Source organism: Oncorhynchus clarkii, chromosome 10 (assembly GCF_045791955.1).
Source record: "Oncorhynchus clarkii lewisi isolate Uvic-CL-2024 chromosome 10, UVic_Ocla_1.0, whole genome shotgun sequence".
Classification (NCBI taxonomy): Eukaryota; Metazoa; Chordata; class Actinopteri; order Salmoniformes; family Salmonidae; genus Oncorhynchus; species Oncorhynchus clarkii.
The window spans coordinates 5,450,386-5,464,549 of record NC_092156.1 but is presented as its reverse complement, the minus strand read 5'-3'; the positions used below and the strand labels follow the sequence as shown (position 1 = coordinate 5,464,549).

The 14,164-nt window shown below is 40.2% G+C and overlaps 2 protein-coding genes across 3 annotated transcripts; both read right to left on the bottom strand.

Moving 5' to 3' along the window:
- Nucleotides 1-800: 800 nt before the first annotated feature.
- Nucleotides 801-5,762, bottom strand: LOC139419398 (thioredoxin domain containing 15). The gene is made up of 5 exons (XM_071169343.1): nt 5,568-5,762; nt 4,569-5,017; nt 3,910-4,073; nt 2,922-3,052; nt 801-1,452 (listed from the first exon to the last, which is right to left on the bottom strand). The coding sequence occupies exons 1-5, from the start codon at nt 5,662-5,664 to the stop codon at nt 1,256-1,258; spliced, it is 1,038 nt and encodes a 345-aa protein (XP_071025444.1). The 5' UTR covers nt 5,665-5,762; the 3' UTR covers nt 801-1,255.
- Nucleotides 5,763-9,620: 3,858 nt separating this feature from the next.
- On the bottom strand, nt 9,621-14,053 carry LOC139417945 (UPF0461 protein C5orf24 homolog). 2 transcript variants are annotated; one of them, XM_071166954.1, is made up of 2 exons: nt 13,417-14,053; nt 9,621-12,746 (listed from the first exon to the last, which is right to left on the bottom strand). In XM_071166954.1, the coding sequence occupies exon 2, from the start codon at nt 12,741-12,743 to the stop codon at nt 12,132-12,134; it is 612 nt and encodes a 203-aa protein (XP_071023055.1). In that variant the 5' UTR covers nt 12,744-12,746; nt 13,417-14,053; the 3' UTR covers nt 9,621-12,131. The 2 variants fall into 2 exon arrangements, with proteins under 2 accessions (XP_071023055.1, XP_071023056.1); XM_071166955.1 differs by having other exon boundaries at nt 9,621-12,749; nt 13,417-13,661.
- Nucleotides 14,054-14,164: the final 111 nt, after the last annotated feature.

The following is a 14,164-nucleotide window of genomic DNA, read 5'->3' as shown; positions in this document are numbered from 1 at the left end:
ATTTCAAGTCCTAATGTAGGCAGGATTCCTCTGCACATCTTGATATGTATTGTCGCTTACACTGTGCCCCTACCTTCACATGTATAACCTGGTTAAAGCAAGCCCAATAAGTACTAAGGAGCCTACGGTTACTCCTTAACGTCCAAGGACGTCTTATATGTTATTTTCAGAGGAAGACTGGTTTTTGCAGCCAAAACAGCAAAATACTCAGAATCGATTCTCAATTGCGATACGGTTCTAGAAACATCAAAATCAAAATTTCATAAATGCTAAATATACAGCTACTCTGTACACTGTTTTAACCGGCTTTATCATAGTTGCAGCCAACATTTGTCAGTGACAACACGTTTCGGGCGGCCTTCCGTTACACACAGGTGTTAGCGACATGCTAGACAGCTAATTAGCACAGGTGTCTTCCGTAAACGCCCTGTATTATGGAGATATGGGAACACTAATCCTATTAAAAAAAAGTTTGTATCAATTCAACCTTTAGGTTGTTTTTTTTTGCCTCTGACATAAAATATATGGTCCTTATGCTTCCAAAACCTTAACGCAAAGCGCTGCGTGTTGTTCAGACCGAGCATCTGGGCTCTTATTTAATTTAACCCTTATTTTACCGGGTAAATTGACGAACACATAGTTACAAGGGAGGAGAGTGATGAATGAGCCAATTGTAAACTGGGGGTGATTAGGTGACTGATGCTATGAATGACAGATTGGGGATCTTAACAGAACACACCTAAGTCCAATGACTCTTATGTGTAATGTAAATGAAGAGTCAAGATCATTTACATTTAAAATATGTTTAATTTGACACTTTTAATCACAACACCATCAAAACAGTTGCAAATAAACAGCATGTCACGCTGACTCATTGAACATGTGTGTTCAAACATCCAAGGGGTAATTCATTCAGCAAACAATTATGTATATCTATATCACAGTAGCTATGTTACAGCGAAGCCAGCAGTTAACATCGACAACCATCAGGACTGAGCTGGCGCTGTGTCTTGGGCTGTCTCCAAAATCTGGGTCCGTATTCGTAAAGGGTCTCAAGTGTATGAGTGTTGATCTAGGATCAGGTCGTTCCAATCGTATTCATTATGTGCTGAAGCAGAACCTGATTCTAGATCAGCGCTCCTTATCTGTGACACTTTCTGAATACATGTCCAGGTTTACCACACTTTATGCCCAACAACTCTCACTTTGAGAGGAACTTTTATTCACAGGGCTTACAGTCTCTGGGTTGTAAATATTAGTCCTGGTGCTCATGCTCTTGGCCTGGGATGAGCCAGCGGATGCTGTCAGTCCGTAGGATGGCATAGGTGGTAAAGCCGGAGATGAACAAGATGGAGAACACCAGCAGCCAATCAATACTCTTCACTGGGACATTGGGAAGAGGTCCAGATAAATCCTCCTCTGTTACATTCTGATCTGGGCTCACTTCGAAACCTTTAAGAGACAGATTTAAAAACACTTTTAATGAATACCAATGAACTGTCTTTCAAATATTGGAAGTACATTTATGAGAACAAGCAGATGAGTCCCCAAGGTTACATTCTGTCAGGCAGGGGGAAATGCATCAGATGGGCAGTGCAGTTAAACTAGATTTTCCTGTTTTTTTTTAAATGATATTTCCACACTGATTTGATTTATGAGGTCAAAAGAACACTCAAATTATGAAAATTATGATCATTTCCTTTTTGTGTAAGAGCTGTTTGAAAATGCCTGAAATTTCAGACTGTTTTTTTTTTTAACCTTTATTTAACTAGGCAAGTCAGTTAAGAACAAATTCTTATTTTCAATGACAGCCTAGGAACAGCCTAGGAACTGCCTTGTTCAGGGGCAGAGCGGCAGATGTCAGCTCGGGGGTTTGAACTTGCAACCTTACGGTTACTAGTCCAATGCTCTAACCACTAGGCTACCCTGTTCGGGTGGGATAGAACTTATGGCCCACATCATGATGTCACAATGTGGTTGATTATAATAGACCAATGACTGTTCATCTGGGTAAGGGGTGGGCTCTAGACCATCCTATCAGCCGATCAGGGCTGTAAATATCTTAAAAGGTGTTTCCTAACGCCCACACAATCAGACTGAGCATTTCAAGGGCCAAAGTTGGCTGATTAAAATAAAATGATCCAATTTATTTTGGAGTTATTTTCATTAAATAAAACAATGATTCATTAGCAATGATTTTTTTAATAAAATTATAAAGACCGCATGGGGGCTTTAAGGCTTACAACACCAAATCAAATTGTATTTGTCACATCCGCCGAATACAACCTTACCGTGAAATGCTGACTTACAAGCCATTAACCAACAACGCAGTTCAAGAAATAGAGTTAAGAAAATATTTACTAAATAAAATAAAGTAAAAAATAAAATTAAAAAAAACATTAAGATTACAAAACAACAACGAGGCTATATACAGCGGGTACCGGTACCGAGTCAATGTTCGTGGTACAGGTTAGTTAAGGTAATTTGTACATGTAGGGGTAAAGTGACTAAGCATAGATAATAAACTGAGTAGCAGCAGTGTAAAAACAAAGGGGGGAGGGGGGGTTAAATATTAATAGTCCGGGTGGCCATTTGATTAATTGTTTCAGTCTTATAGCTTGGGGGTAGAAGCTGTTAATGAGACTTTTGGACCGAGACTTGGCACTCCGGTACTGCTTGCCGTGCGGTAGCAGAGAGAACAGTCTATGACTAGACTAGGAGCTCCTGTACTGCTTGTCATGCGGAAGCAGAGAGAACAGTCTATGACTTGGGTGACTGGAGTCTTTGACAATATTTTGGGCCTTCCCTCTGACACCGCCTACTATATAGGTCTTATCCTACACCGTCTTTCATTTTGAAATACTATACATCCAATACTAAATGATAGGGGACTGATGCCTCGTCTGCCTTTGTTTACATACCTGTCTGATTAGCTATGAAAGACACCAGAGTCTCCAGGGTTCTGTCAGTCTGGTTGAATCTGGCCATTGGTTTCACACCTTGAAACAGGAGGATGTTGGGAACTGCTACAGTTCCAAACCTTGTGGAGAGACTGGAGAGAAACACGTTACAAAAAGAAAATGTGATATTGTTACGCTCAACACACCGACAGAAAACTAAAAGTGACCTTTCTCATTGTGTTGGATACAAATGGGGGCATATTGATACACTGGTGCAGAGCTGCCCTCCTGTAGGTTTTCGCTCCAACCCTGTTCCTGGAGAGCTGCCCTCCTGTAGGTTTTCGCTCCAACCCTGTTCCTGGAGAGCTGCCCTCCTGTCGGTTTTCACTCCAACCCTGTTCCTGGAGAGCTGCCCTCCTGTCGGTTTTCACTCCAACCCTGTTCCTGGAGAGCTGCCCTCCTGTAGGTTTTCGCTCCAACCCTGTTCCTGGAGAGCTGCCCTCCTGTAGGTTTTCGCTCCAACCCTGTTCCTGGAGAGCTGCCCTCCTGTCGGTTTTCACTCCAACCCTGTTCCTGGAGAGCTGCCCTCCTGTAGGTTTTCACTCCAACCACGGCTGTAACTAACCTGGTTCAGTTTATCAGCCAACTAAATTGTTAGAATCAGGTGGGCTAGTTTAAGGTTGGAGTGAAAACCTACAGGACTAGTTCTCCAGGAACAGGGTTGGAGTGAAAACCTACAGGACTAGTTCTCCAGGAACAGGGTTGGAGTGAGAACCTACAGGACTAGTTCTCCAGGAACAGGGTTGGAGTGAAAACCTACAGGACTAGTTCTCCAGGAACAGGGTTGGAGTGAAAACCTACAGGACTAGTTCTCCAGGAACAGGGTTGGAGTGAAAACCTACAGGACTAGTTCTCCAGGAACAGGGTTGGAGTGAAAACCTACAGGACTAGTTCTCCAGGAACAGGGTTGGAGAGCCCTGCACCGGTGTAAAGTATTTTGGCAGTTTACCTGCTATGCTGGGAGGCGTCCAGTGCCAAGAAGTGCATGCCGGGGAAGACACGGGGCAGTGCGTTGAAGTGAGGTGCCAGATTGGCAGAGAACTGGCACCAGGTAGTGAAGAACAATACCAGAGAGCATTCTGTGCCGTTTACATTCAGGAACTCCATCAAGTCCTGTAGGGGGGGGGGGGGGGGGGGGGGGGGGGGGGGTAGGTATCCCATTGGACATAGATAACAGGTTATCTTTGAGGTCTATGGCAGGGGTGTCTCTATCAGATCCTGAATGGCTGCAGTGTGTGCCAGGCCTTTGTTCCAGTCTCAACCACACCATGATTAGTTCAATCAAGCTAGGCTAGAACAAAAACCTACACAAACTGCTGCACCCCAGGACCAGACTCCGGGACCGGGAGTCTGTTCCAGACACCCCGGGACCGGGAGACTGTTCCAGACACCCCGGGACCGGGAGACTGTTCCAGACACCCCGGGACCGGGAGACTGTTCCAGACACCCCGGGACCGGGAGTCTGTTCCAGACACCCCGGGACCGGGTTTCAACCCCTGTTTCAGGCACCCCGGTCTAGGGAGTATCAAGGCAGTGGGACCTACTATTTCAGGCACACTAGTTCATGTCATGATGCATATAGTTAAACAAGCCCAGACATCTGATTACCTGTGAGGCATTTAGGACCTGCACTGTGAAGTTGTCCATCCCTGTTATGTTCCTTTTATCACAGTTGACTTTGTAAGTCTTTGTAGTTTCTGTGGAGTTCTGTTCTTCATTTGTCATGGCGTCTACGTGGACCATCCCCAATATGACTGGTTCCATGGGTTCAGAATTCTTGGACTCCTCTTGGGTCAAAGGTGAGGGACATTTTGCCTCATCGTCGCAGAGTGGCGAGAACCCTGTCTGAAAGTCTTTCACATTCTTGGGGATCAGTGACTCGATTCCTGCTGGGTTGACAGGTAGTTCGGTTCCCATTACCGCGTCTGCGATCTCTGCAGTCTTGTACTGCCTCTTTGGCTGAGACTCAAGGTGCTCCATTCCCACAAATTTGGGAATATTTTCCATATCAGAGCCCACGTCCTCAGAGAACTTGAATTCTGGTATTTCATCATTCTCTGTAAATACAACAGGTACATATTATTATATAATTTCATAAGTTAACTGTAGAAACAACATTATGAATTCAACCTACAAGATGTGTTCCTGTTGGTTCTAATAATTAGACTATTAATCAAATGAATACACCATCACTGTAGACGAGGTAGAACGAATAAGAGCCATCATACACATGTATACCACTGATCCAGCTTGCATGTGCTTGCTTGTCAAATACGACCAGAGATTTTGGAATATGTTTCGCCTCTTCCTCTCTGACAACCAACTAACGTTACTAGCGCTAAATGGTAACGTTAGAATATTTTGACCTGCACAAGATACTGGGGGTAAACATGTACCTAACGATGTAACAACAAAAAAATAGCTAAAGCTATGTGACCAGGCACCATTTTGGACTCCTTTACACAAGAGCATGTAGTAAGATAGCTAGCCTGTCAACTTTGCTGGTTTTATAGTTGAAAATAAAGAGTTAACGTTATAGCTTGCTCGCTAACTAGCTACCATAAAAACAGCTAACACTACCTAACTGCTGGCGTCCCCTTCTCTTACCTTGAGCTGTTACTGACGATGCTTTCTTTATTTCAGAAACATAAATCGTAAAACATACAATACATGTCAACATAAGTCTACTTGATATTCTGGACATAATTACTATTAGCTACAACAATATATATAAGTTACGGGCATTTATGATAAGTGGAACCAATGTTGTGAGTCGCTGTCGGGAAAATCAAGCGATGCACTACAGTAAAAAAAAACTTCCGGGTCAATAGATAGAGATTGCGCATGTTTGATATTGCAGGCGATTTGAAAGGCGAGTCGAGACTGACTGATCTGCAAATTACTCAATATGATTTGTAGATCAGTCAGTCACACTTTTCCCATGTTACATCACGGGTTTGATGATCTCGAACATTGCCAATGACAGAGGCAAAGACAAGTTCTGACAAATGACTGTATGGTTCTGACTCACAGAGAAGGTTGTTTATTTCACTTTTGTATATTATCTACCTCACTTGCTTTGGCAATGTTAACACATGTTTCCCATGCCAATAATGCCCATTGAATTGAATGATAAAGGCCTCCAGTGGCCAAAATACCGTATTGGCTGTGGTATTAGCAAATACTTTTTTTAAAACTAACCCTCGTTGTTCTATCTGTGGTATTAACACGGGGGGCTTCCACCATGAAATGTAGTCAACTGGGTAGGACTCCCAACTTCATTTGCTGATCAAACCTGATAGAGTCATGTCCAACTGGGTCATCGGGGGGATCAGCTAATCGTGAAGAAAATTGACTACTTCAAATGGAGATTGCATCAGTGGCGCTAGACACCATAACGGGAAGTATATAGGGATGCATTCTTTATCATACCATCTTCGGACCATAGAAATATAACGAATAGAATGGCCTTGGAACCTCTAACCCTGGCAATTTGACTGTTAAAATCATGGGTCTATTCACAATGTCTGCCTGGTATTGTAATGCAATAATTTCCATGGTAATGTAGAATGTTCATTTAAATGACGCTAACTGATGTGGCTTATGCAACGGAATGTATTCTTTGCAATGTCAGTTGAGTTGTTTAAAAAAAATCACAGCACAGATTGATGGGTATACTTCTTGCTTTTACATTGTGCTTTGCGCGTATGGGCAGCGACAGAACAGGAAGCGACACCCCACTCGCTGTTTTTTCTGATTCAATGAAAGTCAATGAACTAAGTAGACCAGACCCAGCTGCTATTGCATTGGTGTCTATGGGAGACCCATCCCGTTAAGTAGACCGGAACGGACCATTTTTAATGGCAAACGGCATGAGTGAACTATCTGCATTTATACACCAGCTTTGCTATAGGTACTCTCACAATGGCCGCCCGTCCACCCATTTGGAGAATTAACGTAGCAGGTTAGGATAATTAAGTGAGGGTTAGGGAAAGGGTTAGGGAAAATGCTCTCCTAACCTGAAAAGCTACCAAAGTGCCGTGTTTTTAGGGAGTCACTTGTGCCGTCATTGACTTGAAAGGGGATGTCTGTTCTAAGTATTCTATTTCTATGCGTTGGAATTGGTCAATACCACAGAGGAAGAATACATTTTGTCAATACTAGGCTGTGTTTGAAATCTTTGTTTGTTTGAATATTTTTGAAATGTTTATATTGTAATGACCTGACTAGATCATAAAGGATATCATATCCTTTATCATATTATCATATTGTAAAGCATAATCTATTACATAGATACGTAGGCTGTATTGCAATGCATCTAATGACAGCCTATCATTCAAGAAATATATTTATAATTAGTTTATTACACAACTTTCAACACTCAACAATCATGCAGGGATAGTAAAACAATTAATACAAATTCCTATCATAGTGATTACAACGTGTTCGTAGCATGGGCCTTACAATTCCATTGAAATAAATACTTGAATGTTCTGAGAAGGAAATAAAACGTTCTGAGAAGTAAAACGTTCTGAGAAGTAAAACGTTCTGAGAAGGAAATAAAACGTTCTGAGAAGTAAAACGTTCTGAGAAGGAAGTAAAACGTTCTGAGAAGTAAAACGTTCTGAGAAGGAAATAAAACGTTCTGAGAAGTAAAACGTTCTGAGAAGGAAATAAAACGTTCTGAGAAGTAAAACGTTCTGAGAAGGAAATAAAACGTTCTGAGAAGTAAAACGTTCTGAGAAGGAAGTAAAACGTTCTGAGAAGGAAATAAAACGTTCTGAGAAGTAAAACGTTCTGAGAAGGAAGTAAAACGTTCTGAGAAATAAAACGTTCTGAGAAGGAAATAAAACGTTCTGAGAAGTAAAACGTTCTGAGAAGGAAGTAAAACGTTCTGAGAAGGAAATAAAACGTTCTGAGAAGGAAATAAAACGTTCCGAGAAGGAAATAAAACGTTCCGAGAAGGAAATAAAACGTTCCGAGAAGTAAAACGTTCTGAGAAGGAAATAAAACATTCTGATAAGGAAATAAAACGTTCTGAGAAGGAAATAAAACATTTTGAGAAGGAAATAAAACGTTCTGAGAAGGAAATAAAACGTTCTGATAAGGAAATAAAACATTCTGATAAGGAAATAAAACGTTTTGATAAGGAAATAAAACGTTTTGATAAGGAAATAAAACGTTCTGAGAAGGAAATAAAACGTTCTGAGAAGGAAATAAAACGTTCTGAGAAGGAAATAAAACGTTCTGAGAAGGAAATAAAACATTCTGAGAAGGAAATAAAACGTTCTGAGAAGGAAATAAAACGTTCTGAGAAGGAAATAAAACGTCCTGAGAAGGAAATAAAACATTCAGATAAGGAAATAAAACGTTTTGATAAGGAAATAAAACGTTCTGAGAAGGAAATAAAACGTTCTGAGAAGTAAATTGTTCTGAGAAGTAAAACGTTCTGAGAAGGAAATAAAACGTTCTGAGAAGGAAGTAAATTGTTCTGAGATGGAAATAAAACGTTCTGAGAAGGAAATAAATTGTTCTGAGAAGGAAATAAAACGTTCTGAGAAGGAAGTTTGTCGTCGCAATAAGTTGCTAGAAGATATTGCAACAGATCCACGGGTATCTAGCAGAAACTGTGGCGGGGGGAAAAAACAGTAAAAGATAACCCCATGTAAACAGTTTGACATAGAAATTATTAATAATGATCATCAATTTCCAAAATGGGTTAAACAAATCTTCCCAGCCATTCATGTTTTTTTTTTTCACCTAAAAAAAAAATGTCAGTTTCATATTTTTGACTGATTGGATGCAGTGATAGGCCTAAGTAATTACAAGTAAATGATTGCCTCTAATGATACAAGATAACATTTCAGATAAATATACAAGATTAATGGTTGACAGGATAAATGTTAAAAATGTCCTATAACTGAAGTGCAACTAACTCAATGTTATAAATGCATTATTACATTTGATGCAGACAGAATGCAATAAAATGAATACCCACGTGGATAAAACGCTTTGTGTTTCACAAACATATTTCAGGCAGAGTGATGGAAGCAAGTATTTCAAATAGAGGACTCTGGTATAGAAATCAAGTATACTCTTATGGAGACATGGGTGTAACCTACGTATGAATAACAAGAATATTCACAAAACACCATAGCAGAATGTACCCCCTCCGTTATACCATAAAATAACATTTTAAACTTGAACTAATATATTTAGATTTCTTACCAAACATTAGTTTTTATAATGTCAATACCTAACCCATCGCAGTTAAGGGAATGGTATGTTACAATACATGTAATGACACAGTAGAACATTATAATATTGTGAATACTGTATGGCAATAAACAGTGAATGTAATATGTAATATAAAACATTGCTACATAAGCACTACCTAAAAGGCTTTTGAATGTATTGCAATGCAAAATGAAAAGCTCTTCGCTTTTTGACAAGATACGCAACTATTGTTTCTGTGTTCAAAAACTATAATGCATATAACTTTGATGCGCAAGGGTACATACTGTATACAACTTCAAACAGAAATTGAGTAGCAATTGTATTGATTATACCTGTAGTAGATATAGCAGATTTAAATACATGTTTTTTTTTTCTCTCTCTCCCAAATACAAGTTACAGAATGTTTTATGTTAAGAGGATTCATTTTTATATTTGTTCAAAATATCTGATTAGTTGTTATGGGCTACATGCATTTACTTATACATCTCAAACTGGAAGGCAGAAAACATCTGATTCTTTGGTTAAGATGATACAACACTGTAGATTGATTTGAACATAGTAGTACCCTATGTCATCATTATTCAATAAAAAAATGAATAATTTATTTTACATCCAAATGCAACTAATCTCTCCAATGGACAAAGCATAAATTATTGTGTGGGTCTTCAATGAGAAGGCCTCGAGTGCTGTACAAAATTCAATAATAAACATGATCATATTTGAAAGAACAGTATTATTTTATAATGTGAAGCAATGTGTTACTTGTATTGAAAAGCACTATACAAGTTGTTATTATTATTCTTCAAGATGGTGATAGAGAATAAATCATAACACAAAACATTGCACTGACACTTGACAACACAGGACAGCCGACACTATCCTTGCTCCGAGGTAAAACAGGGGAAAAAGACCAAGTTAGAGGAAATGTTTCAGGTATTTACAAAACACAATAACCCAGCCATTCCCATACAAGTCCCCGCCCCCCCCCCCCCAAAAAAATATCCCCTACTCAAAAATACCTTGATTCTCCAAAACATCCCATGGGTTCCCCTCAGAAATCACAGCACAAAAAAAAAAACTTACGAAGCAAGTATGCCTCCATTATTTGAAATGCATGGTATTGTAAATATGTCATTGGGATTACAGTGACATGTACTATATTGATGTGTATTCATCATAGCTATCAAAAACGATCAATAATTCCAAATTTAACAGGTAAACAACACTCCGCACCTATGGAGACACTAGTTGCTGATTGTCTGATATTCAAATTAGAATTCAAATGGTGTAAAATGTTGTGTTTCAGTACGAAGGGAACCCAATGAAGCGGACTGGAGGATCTCTTCCTGTGAGGAATTGTGCTGGTATATTTGGTGTAGTACTAGACCAACACATACAGACACCACTGTGACACCAGCAACAGGTCACATTCAGTAGTCAAAACGTTCTGGAACCTAGCAGATAGAAATAAAACGTTCTGGAACCTAGCAGATAGAAACAAGAGCTGACACAATGCCTTATTCTACGTGTCAGAGAGGCGTGTTTGTTCTACATGCTGTTTTTCTATCTGAACGTTGAACAACGTCCTGCTGAACGCACCCCCAAGGCCATGTTAGTCACGTGTAGACCTATTAATAGAGCGGTTCATGTGAAACAATAGTTTGCTCTGCAGCCGTAATAGAAACCATGTCAATACGTTCTGAGATACATAGCACCTTCAGGATCTGTTGATTTAAAAACAATAGCCATTTCACAGTATAAAACTATCTACAGAGATTTCATAGTAGGACAGCCTCAATACGTAGCCATTCTGACAGTAACAACAAAGACCGACCATCTGCTGTGATTTGTATCAACAATGTTCAAATTCCTCATGTTCAAATTCAAATATAGATTAATTTGTGTAGACTCGTAACATCCTAATTAAGGGATAGTTCTGTTTTTTTTTGTTACTGTTAACATCAGCATAAAATTCATACTGTATTAGTTAATTGAGAAAAGACGCTGCAAACAATAGAGATTGGATGAACAGGAATCCTTTTAGGTGAATTACAGTTCAGTGGAAGAAGTTCCGTGGAAGATAATATGTTTACTTTCTCATGTCAAACAATAAACTACTCTAGTGTACTGTACACCCGCATTTCTTCATCGCATAATGTATACGCTATACCTATATCACATACACTGAGAATAAAATTAAAAAAACATTAAGAACACTTGCTCTTTCCATTACCCAGACTGACCAGGTGAATCCAGGTGAAAGCTATGATCCCTTATTGGTGTCGCTTGTTAAATCCACTTCAATCAGTGTAGATGAATGGGAGGAGACAGGTGAAAGAAGGATTTTAAAGTCCTTTAAAGACTTTTAAAGACAATTGAGACATGGATTGTGTATGTGTGCGTGCCATTCAGAGGGTGAAAGGCCAAGACAAAGTGCCTTTGAACGGGGTATGGTAGTAGGTGCCAGGCACACCGGTTTGTAATCAAGAACTGCAAAGCTGCTGGGTTTTTCACATTCAACAGTTTCCTGTGTATCAAGAATGGTCCACCACCTAAAGGGCATCCAGCCAACTTGACACAACTGTGGGAAGCATTGGAGTCAAATTGGGCCAGCATCCCTGTGGAACGCTTTCGACACCTTGTAGAGTCCATGCACTGATGAATTGAGACTGTTCTGAGGGCAAAAGGGGGGGGGCAACTCAATATTAGGAAGGTGTTCCTTATGTTTTGTCCACTCAGTGTAGTGTATAAGCTATACTCTATATTACAAAGAAATCTGGTTTGGATAGAAGCATGCACACTGAAGAGGCACATGCCAGTAATAGTACATCTGTACACTCAACCAGGGAAACGGTACAAACAACCCCTCTATTTGACAGCACTTAGGACATGCAGCCTTTTATTTCTCCAACAAGCCATGAGAAAAGTAGGACTTTACTCGTTGGTCTCCTTTTCCTTGCACGAGGGTTCGCAGAGGCTGCCTTTGTTCATCATAGTGTAGGGGAATGCTGCGGCGCTACACGTACCATAGCCTAGTTTGTTGAGGCGAGACAGGGTCTTGATACTGCCAGGGGGCCTACCAGGGCTGACCTTATATCCCGCTGCCTTGGTCGTTCCCAGGGGCCTCCCTGGGCTGGTCTTGAACCCGGCAGCCTTGGTGGTTCCTAGAGGCCTCCCTGTGCTGGTCCTGTAACCTGCTGATTTAGTGGTCCCCGAAGGTCTTCCTCTCCTTCCAGACCTCCCCGGGTTTTTCTTTTTCTTGGAGTCCTCTGGCTTCTCATTGTTCGTAATTCCAACAGCTTGGGGGTGAGGTTCACTGAGGCCATTCTGCCTCTGACAGGGCATGGGTTTCAGGTTGTTCTGGGGTGGCAGGGGCAGAGGGGGCAAGGTCATTTGCAAGGGAGGGGGCGGGGGAGCTTGGTAGAACTTGTTGGACTGGGCAGTGCATAGGTCAAAGTGACTGGTGGGGTGTCGGCCATCCTCTGCCAGGCATGACGGCCTGCCACTCATGCAATAGTCATTGTTGTTGGTCACCTGACGTATCATCTTCTGCTGGAGAAAACAATGGGATACAAGAGATGTATTGTTGAGAAAATGCTAAACTACTTCAAATGTAATGAATAACCTTTTTTTTTTTTACAGGTCTAATGCTAGTAGTGCAAGTTAAGAGTAGACACAGGAATCCTATTCCAGTCTCATCCACAAACTAGTTGACTAGTCAGTAGTGGCATATTGTGTTTTGGCTGTTCTGTTACAAATCAATGCTGGTGTAGAATACTTCAAATGAGAGACAACTTCTGTACTGCACCCATAATGAATTATGAAACTATAAAAGTATAGAATATCTTGACTCTTGTAATGGTCTATTGTCAACATCCAATGCTAGCTTCGTTGAACGTGCAGGGATGGTGCAGCTCGTCATGATAAAGACTCAATGTTACAATGAGAGTTAAAATGGACTAGCCTTCCCACATCACAGTTGCCTAGTAATGCCTACCCTCTTTTTCAGCGAAATATATTAAATCAGTTAGTTGTTCGTTGTATTTTGCAGACAATCCTGACACAAAAGCTTTCGTTTTCGCAACACATTTAGGAAATTAAATTTAAACTTACCACGCGCTCATTTACAAGTAATATGTTCAGAAATGTTGATGATGTTTCGATAACATTAAAAACATGGCTAATTAAAGTAATTCATAAAACCAAGCAATTACTGTACCTCGATTGTGTGTGGATCATGGAATGCAAAGGGTTAAAAATGACAGATCTTCTATCTTCAAATTCTACAGCCGATCCATTTTTCGTAGATCGCAATCGATCGATTACTATTACTAAATCGATAACGCCTTTTGTCAGAGGTGCAAAGAAATGTCGTATTTATAGGTTTGTTGTTTCGCATGAGATGTTTAGATGAGAAACGCAGCCATTGCCATTAAAAATGTATAAGGTACAGGGGACCACTGCGCATGCGTGGTACTCCAAATTTTTGCAGCAACTCCAAGCAAATTATGATTTACATTTTCATCGTGTTTACGCCAGTTCTTGAATACATTCGCAATTGTAATAGCAACTAATTTCCTCACAATATCACTTTGTTCTATTATTTGCATGCGCAGTAAAGCTACGTCATACACTATTCCTCCAAAGACCGAAACACTATTTGGAAAGTAGCAAATTGATCAACGGACCATGAAATAGTTTCAACCACTTTTTCTGCAGACTAAATAATTTAGTCCAAAAGAAAAAATCCGTTGTGCTGGTTCTTTCCACAGTAGGCTATACGTAATTATTAAGCAATCAAGGTCACAGTACATACACAAACCTCCATTGTCGTTATGGTTAAGCTTGAATTCTGTCAATAGGTTTTCATCTTGTAGTTCACATATAATATGCCCTGTTTTTTTAAGCCACTACAAAACCCAATCATAGCCGGATAAGATTGTCAGTACAATGTAAAGAACATCAAA

Coding starts and splice junctions, on each gene's coding strand:
- LOC139417945 (XM_071166954.1), bottom strand. CDS start 12,743: ATGATACGTCAGGTGACCAACAACAATGACTATTGCATGAGTGGCAGG.
- LOC139419398 (XM_071169343.1), bottom strand. CDS start 5,664: ATGTCCAGAATATCAAGTAGACTTATGTTGACATGTATTGTATGTTTT. Junction 5,018..5,567: donor ATCGTCAGTAACAGCTCAAG/GTAAGAGAAGGG, acceptor TTGTATTTACAG/AGAATGATGAAATACCAGAA. Junction 3,053..3,909: donor GACGCCTCCCAGCATAGCAG/GTAAACTGCCAA, acceptor GTTTCTCTCCAG/TCTCTCCACAAGGTTTGGAA.